At 37.6% G+C, this 22468-nt stretch overlaps 1 protein-coding gene across 1 annotated transcript; it reads right to left on the reverse strand.

Moving 5' to 3' along the window:
• Positions 1-6064: 6064 nt before the first annotated feature.
• Positions 6065-21574, reverse strand: LOC306875731 (cystathionine beta-synthase-like). Its single transcript, XM_079426440.1, has 15 exons — positions 21470-21574; positions 19384-19740; positions 18780-18886; positions 16190-16324; positions 15786-15865; positions 15471-15675; positions 14553-14644; positions 14139-14264; positions 13496-13580; positions 13304-13409; positions 12295-12372; positions 11924-12058; positions 10353-10461; positions 9968-10052; positions 6065-7863 (listed from the first exon to the last, which is right to left on the reverse strand). The coding sequence occupies exons 2-15, from the start codon at positions 19731-19733 to the stop codon at positions 7727-7729; spliced, it is 1830 nt and encodes a 609-aa protein (XP_079282566.1). The 5' UTR covers positions 19734-19740; positions 21470-21574; the 3' UTR covers positions 6065-7726.
• Positions 21575-22468: the final 894 nt, after the last annotated feature.

Here is a 22468-nt window from a genome sequence, read left to right on the forward strand (position 1 = left end):
GCTACTCCTCTTCCCTTCTTTTCACTCTGCCCTCCAGTTACCCTTACTGTCTAGTTCTCTGACTCTTTCAACAGCCTCTTTCATTCTTCAGTCCTCTGATAACCTTTTCATTTAGACTCTCAGAACCACTTCTTTCTGCTTTTATAGTGCTTTTCTTCTCTCTCTTTCTCTCCGCACAGTGATATTTCATACCTCGCCATATGAAGCAGCAGCTGAAGGCTGAGTGGAGGCCAGGGAGGGCGGAAGCCTGGAGTGGGGCTAATGGGATGTCATTTCCATGATTTATTATGGCATTCAGAGGAATGACGCAAAAGACTCAAATTGAAACCAAAGCTGTTTTTCCTTACGTCATGTCTACCCAACCATCAACCCTCCCAGCAACTTCCCCATTACGATTTCAAGCACAAGCACAAGCTTTTCAGAATCAAACAGCTCCTCTCAATGCCTCGTATTATGTGGCGTTCTGGCCGGAGCGCTCTCTGGAGGGGCCGAGTATGTCTAAAACACCTCAGCCTTTATTAAACATTGACTTTCCCAGCAAGAGAATGTGGATGCATCTGTGTTTCTCTGCCAATAAATGTAGGTGTGTTTGCGTATTGGATTTGCGTGCTTGTGTACATGTGCATCTATGTATTTAGGGGCAGACGGACAAACTTGTTCCTCTCCAGTCTCCACAAGTTTGACAGGACCAATATGCTTGTTTACTCTCTGTCAGCTTCTCGTCTGAACAGCTTTGGAATGGACAAAATGTCAAAAATTCTGAAGGAAACAGTGTCCAGTGCTTAAAGGAGTTGTGTGTGATTTATTTTAAGTGTCAGTGAAGGGTTGAGACAGATATCACATAAAAAAAATAAATAATAAATAGACTCCAGTTATTATGCTTTGGGCAGGAGGTTGTATTCTCAAAACAAGGCTATTAAAACCCAACATCATAAACAGACCACAATATTTAAAAAATATATATATTACCATTATCCTACAAAATTAAAAAGACAGTTCATGTTAATTTATCATGAATAAAATTGTTCAAAATAAAATATTTAAATAAAAGCAATAAAGATACAATTACTTATGAATCAACATTTTTATTAAAAGTTTAAGCTTTGTTTAAGTAGGCCTACATCTATTGGTCTTGACGCTTGACTTATTTCACTGCAAAATATAACTATATTATCATCAAGCTCTTTACAGATACATCTGTCCAACTTTGTCCACATACATACAGTGTGCATGTAGTATATAGCATATCTCAGGGGCTGGTTTGCTTGCATCATCGCAAAATGTAAAATCGTCCAACTCTAATCTGGTAAATGTGGCTATGAAGTATGGAGATATTAATATATTTTCAACATTAACATCATGATTTTCTGTAAAGCTGCTTTTTGAGGTATTGTGAAAGGTGCTTTACAAATAAATTTGACTTGCCTTTTTTTGTCTTAATAGACTACAAAGGTGAATGTGCATTTCACCTGTTCTCTCTGACCATAAATGAACTGAGATTACACTGAAAGCCCCAATCCATCACACAGCGTCACAGCTGTCAATCATTGGAAAGAAGTACAGATGCCAGTAGATTGAAGGATGTTGGCAGGGACGGTTTTGCAATAAGGGTTTGTCGTGCTCTTAGAGGTTGTCCAGCACTCCGGGTTTAAAGAGGGCTGAACACCAACTGATTCAGTCTTTTGAACACACACACACACCTTAAAACTCTTGTATGAGGATCTTGAAAACATAATGATGAGTTTGACTGACCACAGTCTGAGACTGAAAAACCATTGCATGTTCTTGGCACTGTAAATCCTGTTATACAAGAGTATCTTTACAACACCCCAACACACAACTCATGCTGACAGACAAAACCAAAGCAATGTTTCAATTTCAGGGAGCTGTGTGGCTGAACTCTGCAGCCGCAGCAGCGACTGATGGATTGCATGCCGCCAATCACTATTGTAATGTTTTGTTTTGCTGTTTTTAACAAAAATGTGGTCCATATAAAAGGGCCAAAGTCCATCAGAGTTTAACTCCTGGAAGTTTCTAATGAGACTGAAGACTTTGAATAGCAGTTTTTTTTTTAATACAATTTTTAATAATAAAAAGACTATTTGTTTGTCAACATTTGTCTAGACAAAGAAAAAGTTATGTGTTCTCATTTTCTCATGTTCTTCAGCAGATATTCAGCAAGTCATCAAGACTTACAAATCTGATTAAAGCTGAAGCATCTTGTTCACTATCATCATCATCTTCTCTACTGATGGACAATTCTATATTCATGGCTGTAAAATTTTGCTCAACAGGTGGAGTAAATGTTTATCTGCATTTAAAGACTCAGTAACCAACAAGTACACAAACTTTTCTTTATAGAATTGAAAACAAAAGATAAAACCTGGTCTTCCAATTTAGCATTCCGTGAATTATTTGCTAAAACACGTGGTTTTGCGTAGGCCTACTCTGGCCTAAATCTTAATCATGTTGTGTAACTTACATTGCTTCGCCAACGATTACCAAAAAACCCAGGGAAGAATCAATCAACCGCTACGCTCTCTACCATTGAAATCAAATCTGCTCTCATAAACTGCTGTTTGTCATTGTTCAAGAGAGATTGCAAATAACCATGTGGATTTACTCTCTTTCTCTCTCACGCACGCAGACACAAGGGGTCTCTCTCACACTTATAAACATAGAGACATAGCATCATGAAATGCAATTTCTTACATTGTTCAACAGAGACGACCACAACAGAATCAGTTCATGGTTGTATATGATTCAATGATTCACAAATAACAATTGTTTGTCGCCACCTACTGGAGTAACCATGTAATCAACAGAAAGAGCAGCCGGACTGGAGCTTATCACTTCAGAGAAGGCTGAAAAGCAGTCATTCGAGAAATGAAAGTGTTATCTTGGCACTGTGTGGCTCTGGATAATAATCTCAATATGAATGTGTTCCTCTAATGAATTTCCTCTTGGTGGCTGTGACGAGGAATGACGCAGAAGCCCTCATGAGTCACTCACAGGAGATGCAGGTCTGTGTGAGTGAGCGGAGATCTGCACAGCACATGTAATGAGTGGAAATGAAGCTGTTATTCAGACAGCAGCGCGTGTAATGTTTTTGTTGGAGCAGGGCTTCATTTGCCTCACAGCTTTCCAGGCATGTCTCCTGCCAGAGCTGCCGGGGCCTTTCTGCATTATTAAGCTGCACTGCGGTGTGATTGTGGGCTGAGAGGAGACACTGTTGGGTTCTCACCAACACTGTGGCAGTGAAATTAAATGGTTATAAAATTACAATTAAATGCTGTATGGTAAATGGAAGCCTGACCAAAAACTAATCATCTTTGAGAGTAATGCTTAATTTAATGTTCATGTGATTTATTCAGCAATAAACATCTATAGATGATAATAATAATAATTAGTTACGGAGAGAGAGGCATGTGGATCCATTTGCAAAGCTTTATTATTAAACATGGTCAATACAGGCAAGAGTCAGACAAATGGCAAACAGGTATATAGATGGCGAGACAGAAGCATACTCAAGCAAACAGGCGTGGGTCAAACGGTGGCGAACGTAATCCAAAGGAAGAGGCAAGCGAATAATCCATAGACAGATGATAATCCAGGCCTGGTGCCAACAGAGTCCAAACGACAAGACGAGAGAGCAATCCAGGACAGGCAGGCGATCAGGAAACAAACAATCAGGCAAAACTAGAAGTAACTAGACTGGACTAGAGCTAGCCAAAACTCAGATAATAAACTGGCTATGGTAAAGTGCTATCACTAGGAGAGCGATAAATGCAGGCAATACTCGCCAGTTTGAGAAGGATCTGAGTGGATGTAATAATATACGGTGTGTGTGATTGCATACAGGTGAGTACAATCAGTGCAATGGAACATGGGAAATGTAGTCCAGGGTAATATGTAACAATCTGTGTGGTGTGAAAGTCAATATAACGGAAGAGTGACCTCTGGTGACAAGCGGATGGAAGTCCATGGACAGGATTCGTGACAATAATAATAATAATACATATGATTTAATAATAATTTCATTGTAATATTTCATCATTATATTTTATACAGGCTATACATAAGGTATTAATATACACTATAGGCTAACTTGCAAATGTTGGTAAGATTTTTTTAATGTTTTACTTTTAAATAAGTCTCTTATGCTCAACAAGGCTAAATTATTTGATTTAAAAAAAAAAAAAAAACAGTAAAAACAGTAGGCTAATATCGTGAAATATTATATTTTATATGAAATGTTAATAAATTACAAAAAAAAATACTTATTCCTGTGATGCAAAACTGTATTTTCAGCATAATTAGTCCAGTCTTCAATTCTTCAGAAATCATTCTAATATGCTGAAAATGTGCTGCTTAATATTTTTGTGGAAACGTCTCACATTTTTAGGATTCTTTGATTAATAGAGAGTTGAAAAGAACAGCATTTATTTTAAAAAGCAATCTCCTGAAACAATGTAGAAGCCTTTACTGTCGTTTTTGATCAATTTATTACATTCTTGCAAAATAAGAGTATAATATAGGCCTATATATAGTCTTTAACCCCTGTTTTTCACTGTAGTTTAACCTTTATGTTTTTCTTTTCCTCTCTTTCAGCTTGAAAGCCTGCATTAATTGATATTTTTTCTATTATAGAAATTTGGAAATTCTGTAAGCCTGTTTTCATTAAAGGAACCATGCCAACATTACTGAAACAATCTAATCCTAATCACCTGCGACAATAACTCACCATAGAGACACAGATTTGAACCAACTACTCCAGCTTGTCCATTTTTTATAGCCGCCATCAGTTAATTCAATAGTAGCAAAAATCAGAAAGTGCAAACATGATCCTGTTAAACCAGCAAGAAAGGGGAAAAAAGAAACTTGTTTCCTGTCACAGTAAGTTGTAAACGTCATTTGTTCATCAGAAAATTGAAGTTCAGGTCTAAATTAGCAGTGATGTGCGTTTGTATTATCGATTGAGTGGGGAAGGGTCCAGTACACCAACAAAGGCACATTTCCCATAACAAGCAGAGGCCCAGTGCCAGGAAGCTTCAAATGAAAAACTAATGACGTTACTGATGGTGCAGATGGAATGGAGACTTGACCAGAGGATGAGAAGTTTCCAAAACAACCTCCATGCAAGTTCATGCAGATCACATTTCTTTGCCAAGTCTCATGTTAAACTTGCACATGCTTTCTTGGTCACGCAGACTAATATGTGAGCACATAAGCTTTGCAGTTAGTTTTGACAGGACAATGAGTAATTTGGTCATTAAGAAGGAGGTCAAGAGATATTAGATACAATTTTATTTGTGGGCAAAACATGTAATATACTGCTACTACTGCTATTAAGAAACCTCTTTACTTTTCTCTAAAACTGTGCACATGCTGATTTAATAGGTCGCTAATATGACAAGGCTCTTGAAGAGGCAATGTTGCATAACAGCATATTTATATAATTTCAGCATATTTGTATAATTTCAGCATATTTGTATAATTATATAATTTTTATACCACACTAAAGATTCCACTGATTAAAAAAAAAAAAAAAAAACACTGGCAATGAACAGAAGACAAATATTGAGCTCTCATACAGTCCAGCAGTCTGAGACCACATTACTACATCTAGATATTACGTGTGAATCTTCCTAACCCCAGCAGATGGCGCTAGTGTTCAGGTTTAAATAGTGTGAACATAGCAGTGCCTCAGCCTACTATGAAATGTGTTATTTAAATGTTCAAATGACTGAACGTTCAAATATTTCCCTGGATTTATTAAAAGAATGAATAGTTTGTCCAATTAGTGCATGTTGACTGGTTTTCAACATGCATCCTAAATTAATAATGCCACAACTTTCCACATAAACTCAACACAAATATTTTGTGTAGCAGACACATAACTCAGTAGAAAAATAAAATCTATGAGATGTAAAACTTTTTTTTTTCAACTGAGGCAGATACTAGTCATTGTGCAGTAAATATGTTTCAGGTTAAAATGATCTGTTACGAGCCATTAGACTAAAAGACAGGTGTAGTGAAAATCATCACAACCACTATTGCTTCCGGAAATAAGGCCTTTATTTGTAACCGGTATTACAGCAATAAGATTCAAGAAAAAGCAAATCAAATGACATACAGTAAAGAAATTCTGAGCCAGCGATTCCAGCTTCATGCACAGAAACCCTGATTGTGAGTGCACACTAATGCACCCTCACACACACATTCATTTAATTCACATTAACTCATATAGCCTACAATCTTATTCAGTCTAGTTACAGTTTTGATTTTCAAAAGGTCAGACGAAAAGAACATAGAAAAATGAAACAAATTTGCTCAACACAGAGTGGTGTGTTTAAAGCAAGTCTAAATCACCAATATTTATTTACACTCAATATCTGGTCTTGTATCAATACAAGAATGCCAAGTCACCCAGTCTGGGTGCAGTTTGCTTTACAAAACACACTTAGTATTTGCTTTGTCAATTACGATCAATCATGCCTGCAAAACTCCTCACACGCTCCAGAGATCATTGTGCCAAGAAGCAGAGCATGACTGATGAAGGTCAAAGTTTCCATGCCTGCTGTAAACTATTGCAGTCACTAGGTGGCAATGTAGTTGCTTACACAAGAGTATGGTGGCCAAGAGAGCTCAATGCGCTACAACTTCAGAAAACACATGCAAATAGAAAAAGCACCAGCAAATCAAGAAAACATCTTCATCAGTTTGACAGCAGGGGCCCGTTTCAATAAGGAGGTTCAACCAACTCTGAGTCCAAACTTGAACTCGGAGTTGACTTACTCTGAGATGGGAAACTCTGAGTTTTCGGTTACAGAACAGCTGAACTGAGTTAGTTTACTCAACTCCAAGTAGGTTGACTCTGAGTTAAGCCCATGCACCACGACTATGAAAAGTCATGATCAGTGCACCAGCACCACTGACGGAAATAAAGTCTGGGTTTAGCAAAGAAAACCTGCTCCCGACCAGATTAGGTTCACGGAGTAAGTTACCACGGTAACTGACTTGGAGTATAAGTTACCTCTCTTTCAGAAACAGGCTTTATTTACCCTGCTTTCCCGGGTTTGACAAACCTCTCATTTTGAAATCGGAAATACCCAGAGTTTCCCTGATTTCAGGGTTAACATACTCAAGAGTTTTCACTTAACCTCCTTTCTGAAACGGACCCCAGATAGTGCAAATGCTCACAACACAACCAAATAATTTTTATTTGCATTTTTATGTGCGTTTCTTTGTTTGGTTGTGTTGTGAGCATTTGCAGCGTGTGCGCTGTAAAATTTACGAAAGCGGTTTTCTTAATTTGCAGGCGTTTTTTCTATTTGAGCTTTCTCGGCCACCGTACAAGAGAACACCTGAATCCAGCACTTTAACTAAACTAAATCAATCCGCATGCAGAGTTATTGAAAGAATAAAATACATTCATTTAAATATATACACCATAATAAAATCAAATCTGCAAAGTAAACAAATCTACAAATGGTGGCTGACTGACCTGTGATATTACTTCATTATGCTGACATGTAAAATAAAGAGATAATAGAAGAACATGTGGTAAACAGAGGGGGGAAAAAAATGTACATGTAAATCTATATTGACTGGATCTTATAAAAGCATAATTCTTCTTTAGCATGAAGCATACCACTTGCAGAGAATTAAACTTAAAAATTTGAAAAAGGACACTCCAGCATTGTGTTCTCATACTCTTGATTGTTCACTGATCTTCTGACAGCGAGCACTCGGACAGCGAGCGTTCCCTCCTCTCACGAGTGGCCACATAGTTCAGCAGGTCAATGGCCGTCACCACCCCAAACACCATCTGCCTCATCTTTGGGGATCCATTGCTCATGTCTGTAAGACAGGAACTGCAATTCAGACTGCGGACACCATCCACTGCAATGACAGCACGGCCTGCATTGTACTGTATTTCATGACTGGGGTCCAGGGTTATTATCATTAACTAAAACTAATAATAATAATAATAATAATAATAATAGTGATATTTTATATATTCTAAGGTTTCTGCAGGTGTTATGAAGGTACTTCATAATAATTTTTTTTAAAGACAGAGTAAAGAAATTAATAATTTAAAGTGCATGTGTTCTCTAAAAGTACATTTATAACTTTTTAATTAATTTAAAAGTTAAAGTTTGAACAACTCCGCTCCCAAACACTAGAAATAAGTTTTATTGTACTTTCTTTTTTAAACCGTGTGATCAGAAAGAATGTGACTTGTATCTGTATTTTTGTCTTGTTTTCCAGCGCAAATGTCTAAACTTGGGAAGCAAAATTACATGAGATGAGAAGTTTTGTTTCCTGTGAAACTGATCAAAATGAAGTGAGTTTGATTAAAACAAGAACAAATATCGGTCCAAAAATCTGCCAATAAAAAAAAAAAAAAAGCAGCTTCATTTCAACGGAAAAGTTATTTTCATACCCCACTGACATATTTATTCTTATTTTAATCTTCATTTTGCTCAGTTTCAGGAATTTCTTTATTTTGCATCTCAAGTAAATTTATCTTGATTTAAGGATGTTCAGATATTTGTATTGGAAAACAAAAATACTGGAAAATCTTTCTTCTTTTCTTTTTTGCAGTGCATGCGACATTTAATGCCACAACTATGAATATAAGACCTTTTTAAGTGCTGCAGAATACCCGTTTATTCTTGTAATTCACAAATGCTAATTTATTATACACAGAACAATAAGATAACCGACTTTTAAACTTAAACGGAGTACATTTTCTGCAAAGACAACAGGCTTGTACAAAGGCTAGCACTGCTAATGCCGGAGCTCCAGCTCTTGAAGCTCCGGGAGCAACAGTTCATTTGCATTAAAGCAACATACTCAAAATCCAAGAGTTTTGTCTCACACCCTAAAAGTGGCAATTTTAACAAGCTATAAAAACTCATCTGTCGGGTATTTTGAGCTAAAACTTAACATACATAAATCAGAGACTTATTTACGTCTTGTAAAAAGGAGCATAATAGGTCCCCTTTAATGTAGGAGTTTCCTAAGGAGAAGCTCTAATAGTTAAGGGAAGTGTGTTCAAAAGTTTGAGCATACGCTGTTATTTTAGTTCTTCACCAATTCCTAGGACAAACTATATAAAAACTACATAGACATTAAAAAAATACTACTTAAAAAATAACAACAAAAATGCACAACAAAAACTATAATAGTATATTAACGATGCTACAATAGCCCTGTATTCTTATGCAAGGTCTGTTAATTGTCGTTTGAAAAAGCAAAGTTCACAGTAGTGTTATTCTAGCTCTTGGCCGAGTTTGCCACAGCGGCAGGTGTAATGTCCTTGAACGGGTACACAATGTAAGCGATTTCTTTGCCACAAAGAGCAACAAAAAGGGAGCAGTGATCCGGATTTCAGGAAAACACGTGTCCTATATCAGGAATCGGTGCCGTATTGCATTTAGCTCCATGAATAAGACCGTTGTTCCTCAATAGTGATGCATTTTGTGTGGCAAGACTTTTGTACACTTTGTAAAATACCTGTTAATTCAGTCACATGAAGTAGAGGCTTCGAGAATCCTTTAAATTCCATACACCAATTGTTTTGCTTTAGGTCCCACCTTTTATTTCGAACATCAAGTGTCGACCTAAATGCATTACTAAATGTAATTGTATTTATTGTAGTCTGTGTCAAATTTAGTTTGAGGGCATGTTGGCATCTTTCTAGCTTCTACCACGTTAATATAAAGTTCAAAAGAACAGTATTTATTTCATGGACATCTTTTGTAACATTTTAACTATTTTCACTGTTACTTGATCAATTTAATGCATCCAAAATAAAGTAAAAATACATAATAAATTCATAAATGCATGCATATTAGCCCCCAACTTCTGAATCATTTAGTGTATATGACTAAAAATAAGAAAATGGAGAGAAGCAGATTGGTTAGGAAAAGGTGTAACAGAGAGTCAAATGACTTACACTGAATCTGTTCATGCACAACAAGGGCGAAATGGTCCGTCTCAAGGATACGGGAGAGTTTGCCCAGGTTATCAGTTAGGCGCACCTACAAGCAGAGAAACAAGCTGACTATTGAGCGATCACCTTACATCTGTCAGTACAGCTTAAGTAGCACTGTGTGTACTGATATTGTCTTTCATATGTACAATTAACATGTTATTTGCTTCTCCATCCAAGCCTCAGAAATCAAAACAGCAGGAGTCTTTATTACAAACCACAACAACATGCACTGGATTATAATGTCTCAAGGTTTATTTGAACATGTGGTGTGAATACTTTTTCTCTGTCCTTCTGTTGCATGTATAGTATGACTGAAAAGGGTGTGTGTCTGTGTTTGCATGCCCACCTGTTTAAACTGTTTGTAGAGAACTTTGTTTATGGGATCGGATGGCCTGACCTTCCCAGCCAGAACGGATGAGAGCATGTTCCCCAACGTGACCATGCCCAGGATATGCCTACAGGGAGAAAACCAGACACCAGACTGAGCCACACCGTACTCCACTTTCCATCTGTTTTATCATTTAGGTATTTTTAGGTTAATGACATGATGACTTTTTTTCTATTCAGATCTTTAATGGTCTCAATCTTGGTCCTGGAAGTCCCCAGCACTGTGCCTTTTAGACATCTCTCTTATCAGACTGTCTTGGAGCTTCTACTAATGAGCTGATGATACAAATCAGGGAGATGTGAAGAGCTGTGGTGCTACAATGACCAGGATTGAGAACCAATATATTAAGCCAATTCCAAATAACTAACAAAAGAAAACAAACAACAAAATTATACTGACACTGACCTCTATAATATAAATTTTTCAGTATCTGAATTAAAATTAATCATACCTATATTACACACACTCACACATTGGGTTTCCATGTTTTATGGGGACATTCAATAGGCATGATGGTTTTTACACTGTACAAACTGTATTTTCTAGCCCCTTTACCCTAACTCTACCCCCTCAAACAAAACTTTATGCATTTTTATGTTTTTGAAATTCTGTATGATTTTGTATGATACATTCTATATGATTTATAAGCTTGTTTCCTCATGGGGACAAAAAAAAAAAAAAAGGTACCCATAATGAAGGGAACACCAGGCACACGTTAATGTGTTTGGTCTTAGTGGAATAGATCTGCTTCTGCGGCAGAGCAAGTATCGAGACCTGCTACTGCCAATACATCCACAACATGCTGCTCTGAGCATGTAAGAAATACTGCTGCTGCACATATGAAATAACCCCCATAGCATACATGAATCACCCTGTAGCAGATCTACACAGGTGGAGCTGGGGAAGGTAGAGGGTTTCTGAAGTGCCCTGCAAACTGCTACCACAAACATTAGCCAAGTACTTGAATGTTGAGCAGCGAGCTCATTGGCTACCAATACAGGAGAGAACCAATCAGCTGTGACATGTGATGATGTCTTTGTCATATTGAGTTAGATCTATTGGACTGTGCCATCACTTTGTATATATTTTTACCTTAATATTTCTATTTTAATTAAAATTGTTTTCATGTGTCAAATTGAAGTGTAGAAAACGTCTTGATATTTGTAAAATATATTTCTACCTAAAATATATATTTTGTAGATGTTTATTTATTTATTTATTTAAAATATGTACATTTCACTTGTATTCAAAGTGTACATCAAACGTTTTACAGTATATATTAAGAACATGGCACACAATTTTTTTAAAGACATATTTAAAAGATGTCTCCTTCCCATTGTCTGACATCCTTATTAATGTAGGCCATATTGTTTCAACTGAACTTATTCTTACGTAGCACTGAATATGCGGTAATTGTGACACTGCATTGATTTAAGTGATTAGCACTGATACGTGACCTCCGCGAGGACATGGGACTTGGGGAAAATGACCAAGTTCTAGTTAAACATGTTTCTGGATGAATGACCTACCCAGCCTCGTCCACCACTGGGGCTTGGTCAAAAGCCTTCTCTTTCAAGATCTGAATGGTCTTCTTAATGGACACTAAAGGCAGCACAGTCAGTGGGGCGGAGAGCCGGAGCTCCTGTAGAGTCAGATTCCACCACCTACAGAGAGACGGGTGGAGGGGGAGGAGAATAAAAACTCATGGTAAGAAGATACACAGACAGACTAATTCAGGAGAGTGATCATGTCTCTACATTTAGAAGCTGAACTGTAGCTATAATGCAGACTAGTGTAGTAGCAGATGCATAGAGTGTATATTTGCACAGGATATCGGCGTGTAAACAACAAGGGTGCTTTCAAAGAAATCGTGCGTATGTGGGTATTTATTTACACTCACCATGGCTTGCTGACAACAAGATCCTCCTCACTCAGGAAGCCCTTTTCACACATCCACTTGTCACTAAGAAATTTAGACCTGGGGGTAAGGAGAACAAAGAATTTGTTTTAAAGGTACATTTACATAAAGCTTAATACCTACAATTTTTAATATAATATGGAAGGATAGATGTTTGAAATACATGCTACACTGCCGTTACATGACCTCACTATGTTACACGTTTACATTACCAAGTGGCTTTTCAGTGCACTGCGTCATGGGAAATGGAATTTGCATACTATGTACAGTACACATACGCCATTCATTGAGGAAGTAGTTTTGGAGGTAATCAACTAAAATGCAACTTTTTTTTTTTTTTAACTAATGTTTAATTTAAATCACAATTGAATCTCATATACATGAACATGTTTTAAAAAGGAAGCTTTTCTTTATTTGTATTATAGATCAACGTAAGATATAAGATAGTTTAACATTTAATATATGTCAACGGTGATAGAAATGTTAGATGACCGACAGTAACGAAGTGACAAGTAACACATATTTGACTTTACTGTCAAATGTTGAGAAGAGACATGAAATATTACCGCAGTGATTTTTGGCATATGATTTAGAGTGAATGCTTGCATATTTTAACATAAAAAAATATTATTTGCAAATAGTTCAAAAACATAAATTATAGACCCCACCCCTCATCCTGTTAGGGATGACTTCCATTTTTGTATTGAATCGTTTTACACTTATACAACTACATTTAGCTGGCACCATGTAGTGTTACTAAATTATGATTAGCTTAGTTTAGCTACATTTAATATTTTGAGAAGCTACACTTTCAAAAGCGCTCTTCACCACTGGTAGTAGGGAAACATGCAATTCCGAACATACCGGCAGTCTAGTTTAAAGTCTAAAACATCGCATTAGTATTGTTGTTGCTTAATCTACCAGGCAACACAAAACACACATTCACAGCACAGCTAAGGACACTACAATGCTGGGAACACTGAAAACCTACATGTAGTTGCGGATGGAGTCGGGGAGTATCACCACACAGCGCTGGCCTTCCTTCAGCTCTTTGGCTACATGCACTGCTGCAGCCATGGCTGTGCCTGAACTACCACCTACAAAGAGTGACAGACCACTCAGTTTAGATGCACACTTAATTTGACACATAAGACATGTGAGAGATGTGCCGCGAGTCACATACCGCACAGAAGACCCTCCTCTCTGATAAGCATACGAGACATGGCAAAGGACTCTTCATCATTGGACTTGTACCAACTATCCACCACCTGAGACCGTAAATGTGGTAAAAATTTAACATATTGTCTTACGTTGGTTGGAATGAAGTGTGTGACACCTTAAACCATCTATTATTCGCCATTTTTCTTAAAAGAAATTAGTTGCACAGTATCACAATTAAATATCGTGCAGACAGCAAACAAAATTTGATTCTGCTTCAAAACTATGCATATTGGCCTATTTTAAATATGATAATAGGACCAGGTGGTAACCTTTGCAAAGGCATGCCACAATTTCTGGCAATACTGTTGACTTGATTGCACAGACACTATTTGAAGAGAAGTAAACAGAGCTGGACAATGACATCACTACAATGAACTGACTTAATCTATACAATTTACTGTTTACTATTGTTCTCTTGCACACATTTGTCCTGTAAAGCTGTAAAGCTGCTTTGACACAATCTGTACAGTACTGTAAAGGTGACATGACATGCCAATTTCAGGACGTAAAATCTAAGGCAGGTCATGGCGATAGGGTCAGCTGCCATTATTGAACATCAAACAGTCATTTCAAATGCATCAAAGCCTGTGCAAACAAACACTTACAGATCTGTCCAGAACAGTGGGGATGAAGTCGTATCCGATGCCCTCAACCTCATATTGAGTCTTATCAGTCTCATTAAGCTCCTCTGGCTCAGCAAGGATAGAGCCCTCAGGATCCACTCCAGCTATCTGATGTGGGAACAATGACGTGAAAAACATTGTAACATGCGGTGTAAAAATGTTTAAAAAAATAAATGCAATGTCTCCAACCTAGTAATTATTCAGAATTCAAGAGTACTGACAATAATTTGGCAAATTATAAAACAACAACACTTTCAAGAGCCAAAAAAGTTGTTACTCATTAGAAATAGTTATAAAAGACTATGCCAAACTACTTAAATAATTAGCAAACAGACAGATAGATAGAAAACAAGTTCATTGACTGGTACAGAATTTATGTACTGATCTGAGCCTCACTTTGATATTAGGGCACTTCTCCTTCAGCTTGCGAGCGATGCCAGTGATGGTGCCACCAGTGCCAGCTCCGGCTACCAGCATGTCTATTTTACCTATAGAGGATAGGAACAAAAATAAATAAGCAGTTATTCTTGACCTTTTGGTTAATATTCAAATGCCTATTCAACCTGTCAGCTTTATAAAAAAAAAAAAAAAAAAAAGATAGTTTAATGTTGGACATTTTTATTTTACACCATTTTAATTAAAGGTTTAGTTCACCCAAAAATGAAAATTCTGTCATTAATTAGTCACCCTCAAGTCATTTCAAACCCGTAAGACCTTCGTTCATCTTCGGAACACAAATTAAGGTATTTTTGATGAAATCTGAGAGCTCTCTGACCCTCCATAGACAGCAATGCAACTGCAATGTTCCCAGGTCCAGAAACGGTGCATCGGTAAAATAGTCCATGTGACATCAGTGGTTCAACCGTAATTTTACGAGGCTACGAGAATACTTTTTGTGCACAAAGAAAACAATAATAATTTATTTATTCAACAAATCTTCTCCCGAGTTGCCGTTTTGAAGAGCACCCCAGAATGCCATAAACATAACAGGAGTTGTTTACATTCAGCATCACATGCTTTCTACTGAACGTAAACAACACTGACACTGAATTTGTGTTCTGAAGATGAACGAAGGTCTTATGATTTTGGAACGACATGAGGCAGAGTAATTAATGACAATTTTCATTTTTGGGTGAACTAACCCTTTAAGATTATTGTTAACAAAATTTAAATAATTTTAAGACTTATTGGGGCCCCCTGGTTGAGAACCACTGGTCAGCTGGAAGCAACTAATGAGCTTTTTCATAAAAAGGATCCAAATAACTGAAAAGAGGTGAATTTTTAATTGACAAAACCACAAAGGTTTGAATTTACCGTCACACTGCTCCAGAATCTCCTCTGCAGTGGTGTCATAGTGGGCCAGGGGGTTGCTGGGATTGCGGTACTGGTCCAGAATGTGAGCGTTAGGAATCTCGTTCTTTAAACGCCAAGCCACCCCCACGTGAGACTCAGGAGAGTCAAACCGGGCTGAGGTAGGGGTACGAACAATCTCAGCACCGAGAGCGCGGAGCACGTCCACCTGGGAGCATGCGAGGACACAAAACACATGACTATGAAAACGCACATTCATACACACCACAAATATCAGGTAGATTTACTCCCACACCATACTTATCTTTATTATCTCACCTTTTCCATGCTCATCTTCTCAGGCATGACAATGATGCAGCGATAACCTTTGACTGCTGCTGCCAGAGCAAGACCAATCCCTGAAAACACACATGACAGTCAAACAGTCTGTACCACTTTCTGAGATCAATAATCTACACTTCATTGGTTAGTAAGAGTTAGATGTTGAATCACACTTGGCTGAGTGTATTTGCACAGTCATTATTTGACTTTGGTGCCAGACTAGTTGGCACATGACAACTGGTCCTTCAGCATTCCAGTGTCTGAATTAAACTAAACGGAGCAGAGGTTCTTCCTCAACACAGCTCAGTTAAAAAAAACAAAAAAAACAATCAGTGCTTGCTTTCAAAATAAATACTAAAATGAGAATAAACATTATAATGCCTAATAGTGCAGATACACACCTGTGTTTCCTGACGTGGGCTCAATGATGGTGTCTCCAGGTTTCAGGATGCCGTCTCTCTCAGCGTCCTCTACCATTCGCAGACTGATTCTGTCCTTCACGCTGCCACCGGCGTTGAAGAACTCGCATTTAGCCACTAGACAGATAGAAAAAGAAAAGAAAAACACCTTAGAAAACCACCTTTTCCATTCACACGTTATCAATTACAAATCATCAACTTGCTCATTTAGATAATAAACACACTGGTCAAGGAAGAGCAAACAAAATGTTGAATAAACTTATTTTTGTTTTCTTTGTGCACAAAAAGTATTCTCATAGCTTCATAACATTACGTTTGAACCACTGATGTCCAGTGTTGGGACATTTACTTTGCAATAGGTTACAATTAACCCATTTCAAATGTAATAAGTAGTGCAACTCTTATAACGGATTACTTTTCTAAATTTCTAACAAAATGTTTTCAACTGTTATTCATTTTCAAACATTTAAACCAGGTAGGGTTAACCTTACAGTAGTGCTCAACACTGACTTTCAAAATTCTTCATTCTTCTATCAAGATTATAATGTAATTTTAACGCATAGCCACCACAAACATTAAATACAAATGTAAAAATCATAAGAAATAGAAAATGTTAATAAAGAAGCATTCAGATTTAACCATCTTTGTAATAGTTAACATTTTCATAAGTAACTGTAATTTAACTACACATTTTTAACAGATTACGGTTACATTCATTTTAATCAAATTAGGCCTACGTAACACCTTTACATGTAACTAGTTACTCCCAGCACTGCCGATGTCACATGGCCTTTTTTGTATCGATGTCCTTACTACGTTTCTGGGTCTTGAATGTGTCAGTTGTGTTTCTATCTATGCAGGGTCAGAAAGCTCTCGGATTTCATCAAAAATATCTTAATTTGTGTACCAAAGATGGACGAAGGTCTTACAGGTGTGGAACGATATGAGGGAGAGTAATTAATGACAGAATTTTGGGTGAACTTTCCCTTTAAAGATGCAATCAGATACAATTAGTCAGCTAATTCCACGTCTGTAATGCCAAAGCTGATCGGCTGAACTGGCCAAAGGGTAATCTTGTTCACATGAAAATCACTAGACGTACTGGATCCCCATTATAAAGCTCATTAAAGCATTTCGACTAAAAAGGCTTTGACTTCCACACAATAACACTTTCAAACAATGCTTGTTAAAAGAAAGAAGGGCTTAACTACAGTCCTGCTACACTTTTGACCCATGCGGCTAAACTCGCTCACCTTTCACAAAATGAAAGAATGACTGCAGCCATTTTGTGAGCCTGGTTTTGTTGATGTTTCAGTCTTTGATTATACCCTGACAGATTTTTTTTTTTTTTTTTCAAACCACAACTAAAACATACAAAGCAACCATGTTGAGGTATACATCTACTGCAACACCAAATGCATTCTTCCCTGCAGGAGTGCTGAGGGCTATTTTAATGGCATCTGATTTTTACCTGATATGAGAGAAATTAACTTTCCAATTAGGGTGTAGACGAGCCAATGGAATGCTTTTCTAAAGAGATCTGGGAGGTATTCCAGACAGGTTAAGCGACTTCTTGGGTAAGTTTACCTCATGTGCTTCCAAAAACCTTAAGAGTATTTCAGTAGCCATATCAACATGATCAGCTTTGGAGCAGGATAGGATCATAAAATATTTTCGAGGGTTAGTTTGCTTCTGGTAAACAGATCAGGTATTTGCGCATACATGCCCTATTGATGAGGCTGCAGTGGATGTGATAGCACAGATTATGCACAATATTATAAAGTTATAGAATGTATAATTACAAAGAATTATAAAAACAAAGCCATTTTTAAGCCTAAATTTATGACGCAATGGGACTTTTTATATAGAATTTCTTTAAAAAAAAAAATAATAATAATAAATAAAACACTACTTATAACAACATTATGACCTTACAACAAATGTGGAAGCAAAAAGGCCAAACAAAAAAAATTACACTTGCAGTCATATTAAGTAGTTTTGTAAGAATAAACCAGTTTTTTAAATTCTATCAGGCATTCTTCATCCATTTAGCATCAAACAAACAATATACTGTTTACTTGGGGGGGGGGGGGGGGGGGGGGGGTCAGATCGGATTAAAAATGTGTTTCTCTGTAAACATTTGCAAAGTCAGAAGGTATGAATATCGTGAACTTGACAAACAGTGTGCGGAAAGAGTAGTATGTCCATCTACTATGTGGTAGGGAAATAGGCATATTTGGATGCAGCTTATATCTAAAATAATGGTGCTAACTAATAAAGTACATGGGATTAAATAAATTAATACACTCAAAATGCCTGAATGAAGTGCGTCTCAGTACGGTCAGTACGCTCGATCCTTCACGTCCTCACTCAGCTGAGGAGGAAACCTAATACCTGCATTGCTCATTCCAGAACACAGCCCCTTACCTCCCAACAGACACACATGCCAACACATGCACTTCACAGGCTGTCCTTAAATGATCATATGAAAAGAAAAAAAAAAAAAGCACAGTGCTGCATGAAGCCACGTGTGAAGACACATCCCCCACACCTAAATGGTACGGATACTCACAAAGCTCACACTTGAGGCCAAAAGCTTTAGGAATCTTGTTCATGCGGACCAGTGGGGTCTCTCCAATCCTGCTTAAAATGTTGGGAAGGATACTGGGTGCCTTTGTTCTGTGAGAAAAGGGAGCACATTACGTGGTTACACACACACCCACAAACACACATTAAAGTTACATCAACCATCAACAAACCACAACGGAACAGAATGAACTGAATCACAGTGACTCTGCAGACTGTGGCTTTGCTTTCTGAGTAAGGTAAGGGTGTGGTAATTCACTGTTACATTTCTAGAAGAGTCATTATTTCTTAAAGGACACTGTTGTTAAACAGGAGTTTCTTGCAAGGTCGTGACAGTTCATAAGACTGTGTGGACATAGATTTAAATAATACAGATGGTAAGAAGTCTGTATCAAAATTACAACTTGCCAATATTTCAAAAATAAACGTGAAAGAAACTTTTTTGCATCGTTTCGGTCATGTTTTCCCTTATAAATGAATCCATTGTATTTGCCTTTCTGAATTAAACTCAAGCTGTCTATCATAATAAGATTTTGACACCTTTTTCATTGACAAATATGAATTCTCAGGAAAGTGTGTTGATATCTTACTGTTGGAAGTGCTTGTGGGGCGACTCTGTATTTGGGTCACCAAGTTTCCAGGTGCATCTGCTGGGCAAATCTGGTCGAATCCATTTCCGCTCCATGGTGCCTTCTGAGCCGTTCTCAATGTGCTCTACATTCACATTCTTCACATGATGACCGTTTGTTTCATTTGCATGGTCTGTGCCATTGACACTTAACTTGTGTGCAGCCTTTCCATTCAAAACGGCATCAGTTTTCAGTTTCGCCTCTCCGTTGACGCCAGATTCTCCATTTGCAGCATTTGTGAGGACTTTGGCAGCATGTGGGCAGACGGGACCAGTCCCAACTGACTCTGAACTAGATGGTACTGATGGCATGGTTTACCTGTGAGAGGAAACATTAAGTGTCATTGAGCAGGCTTTTCTGTGTATAGTACTACGATCACCCACCCAGTGAACTGGTATAAACATCATTAGGAAGCATTACGCAACCCCTCCATCATAAATGTGGGCGTATCGCTCTAAACGTTTATTCTGACTTTCACTCTGTTATGTTTGAATACTGTTCTCATGTCATCCAAGTGCTTATGCAATACTGACAGATCACAACATGCCTTCGAGGAAGCCAAACTACCATTTAATTAGTATGGAAGGCTCAAACACCACCTAAGAGATAAGATTCCTAGTGCATTCCTTTTTGTTTTTCTTTTGAAGTAAACATTTTGGCAAACATAGACGTCAAAATACAATCTTAATGTATGATAACACTGTTTTGCGTGCTTGTCAAAGATAATGAGAGGAAGAAAACAAAAACTAAATGTGCGCAAAACCATTCACTTCTTGATAACAATAGATAAGAACTATTAGATTAGACCTATATAAAGCTTTCTAGTCTCAAACATGAAGATAAAACAAGCAATCTTATCATTAACCCTTATTCTGATGAAAACATGAAGTTGAACCCTAATAATAGCAAACAAATAAAAAAATACCATCGAAACCTGAGTGGAGGACATCCATGTGAAATAATGGTCAATGTTCTTTTGTTCTGGAGAGGTTTTAGGGCTCTTGTTGAACAGAATCTGGTTGTACTTATGTGCATACCTCACACGCTTGTAAATCACCAGGAAATGAATATTAAGCATTGAACTATAAACTGAAACACAACACCAACAAAGCCTTTCAGCCAAAAGCGCACCTAAGCACCGAGTGTTTTCGAAGAGGAATAAAAAGTTGCTTCATTTCACCGACATCTGGGATGTTTTATTGTAGCTTTTGCCACTAACTACATGTTAAACATGAAGAAAAAAAAGCTCCCAGATTGGCAAAACATCCCGGTTGCTCTCAGTTGACAGCATCATTAATAACATACTCACAGTCATCCATACATCGAGAAAAACTTTAGCAATACCAGACAAAGTGGAATAAGAAACTTCTGCACCTTCAGAAAACAGGCCTGACTTCCCAGACACCTGAGATGGTGCAAAGATAATTCACTCTTACCCTGTTTATTCATGATAATGTACACAACAACACTGAAGCGGAAAGCTAAACAAAATATTCTCAAACTGAGGAAAATGTATGACTAAAAATGTTAAATAAAAAAAAAAAAAAGAGAAATCTCTGCCACTTAAGTACGTTAAGTTACATTTTGAGAATTTAGACGTTTATAATGCCAGACATTTCAGAAAAAGCAAGGACTTTAAAAGCCAGTCATCCGGATTAAATAGAAGAGAAATGATAACGGTTAATAAGTTAATTCTCCGCCGCAGGTGTATGAAGGTATGGACTGTATAGAGCTTCATAAGAACAGAGGTGACGGAAGATGACGCAATCGCGTGGCGATTCATTGTGCTCGCGCTAATCGTGATGCTGTGACGCAGCGGTAGATTTCATCATGCTCGCGCCGCATTCCCATCACTTAAAAATATAATAAAATTTATGTATAAAACTCTCTAGCGAAATGCAAGCGATTAAGACGTGTTCCTCATCTACACACATCAGTGTGTATTAGTGTGGCAGATTGATGCTCTTATTGTGTCTTTGATGTTATTATTAAAAGGGTTTTCTAGAGAGAATCGCGATTAAATTAGGAACGGACAGTTTTTACTCACCTGACTATCAGATACAGAGGAATTTAGGAGCTGGTGAGGTCCGATTACACAGATGAGCTATCCGTATGTGAAGGGAAGTCGGCTCGCAAACTGCTCACATGCGTTAAAGAGTCACGCTGGCGTCCAATCAGGGCTACCTTGTTGAGTTCGAGCGCTGATTGGCTACGGCGGGGTGTCCGTTCTGTTCTCTTAACCAATGGAATGTCGACTTTTAGTCGTGCCCTCGTCCGCAGAAAACGCTGTTCTGCTTTGCTAAGAGCTCGAGGGAGTGCATGCAATCATTCAGGGGCACTAGACCGCTTATGATTGTGATAAACACAGCTTCGGAACACAGTATTAATTTTATGGAGATGAATGGCTACAAGCTCAGGAGTCCTCTGTAAAAGAAATCGAAAACAACGCGCGCAAGAACAAACTGCTCGGAGACAGAGTTGGATTATTTCACATAAAGAAAAGGTTATATAGTCCACAAGAGAAAATAATAGTTGAATTTATAAAAATGACCCCGTTCAAAAGTTTACATACACTTGATTCTTAATACTGTGTTGTTACCTGAATGATCCACAGCTGTTTTTTTTTTTGTTTTTGTTTAGTGATGGTTGTTCATGAGTTCCTTATTTGTCCTGAACAGTTAAACTGCCTGCTGTTCATCAGAAAAATCCAAATTATTTGGTTTTCCAGCATTTTTGTGTATTTGAACCCTTTCCAGCAATGACTGTATGATTTTGAGATTCATCTTTCCACACTGAGGGACTCATTTGCAACTATTACAGGTTCAAGTTCAAGTTCAAACTCTCACTGATGCTCCAGAAGGAAACCCCATGCATTAAGGGGCGTGAAAACTGTTTGAATTTGAAGATCAAGGTAAATTTAACTTAATTTGTCTTCTGGAAAACATGTAAGTGTCTTCTGAAGGGCAGTACTAAATTAAAAAATATGATATGTAGGCAAAACAAGAAAAATGTACTCATCTTCATTCTGTTCTTAATGCATGGGGCT

This window comes from Barbus barbus (assembly GCF_936440315.1).
Source record: "Barbus barbus genome assembly, chromosome: 10".
Classification (NCBI taxonomy): Eukaryota; Metazoa; Chordata; class Actinopteri; order Cypriniformes; family Cyprinidae; genus Barbus; species Barbus barbus.

Excerpts from the sequence above, each read along its gene's own strand:
- LOC306875731 (XM_079426440.1), bottom strand. The coding sequence starts at position 19,733 with ATGCCATCAGTACCATCTAGTTCAGAGTCAGTTGGGACTGGTCCCGTC. Across the intron at positions 13,581-14,138 it reads CCACTGTTCTGGACAGATCT|GTGGTGGATAGTTGGTACAA; the intron begins GTAAGTGTTTGT and ends TTACGGTCTCAG. Across the intron at positions 10,053-10,352 it reads TCTACAAACAGTTTAAACAG|GTGCGCCTAACTGATAACCT; the intron begins GTGGGCATGCAA and ends CTCTGCTTGTAG.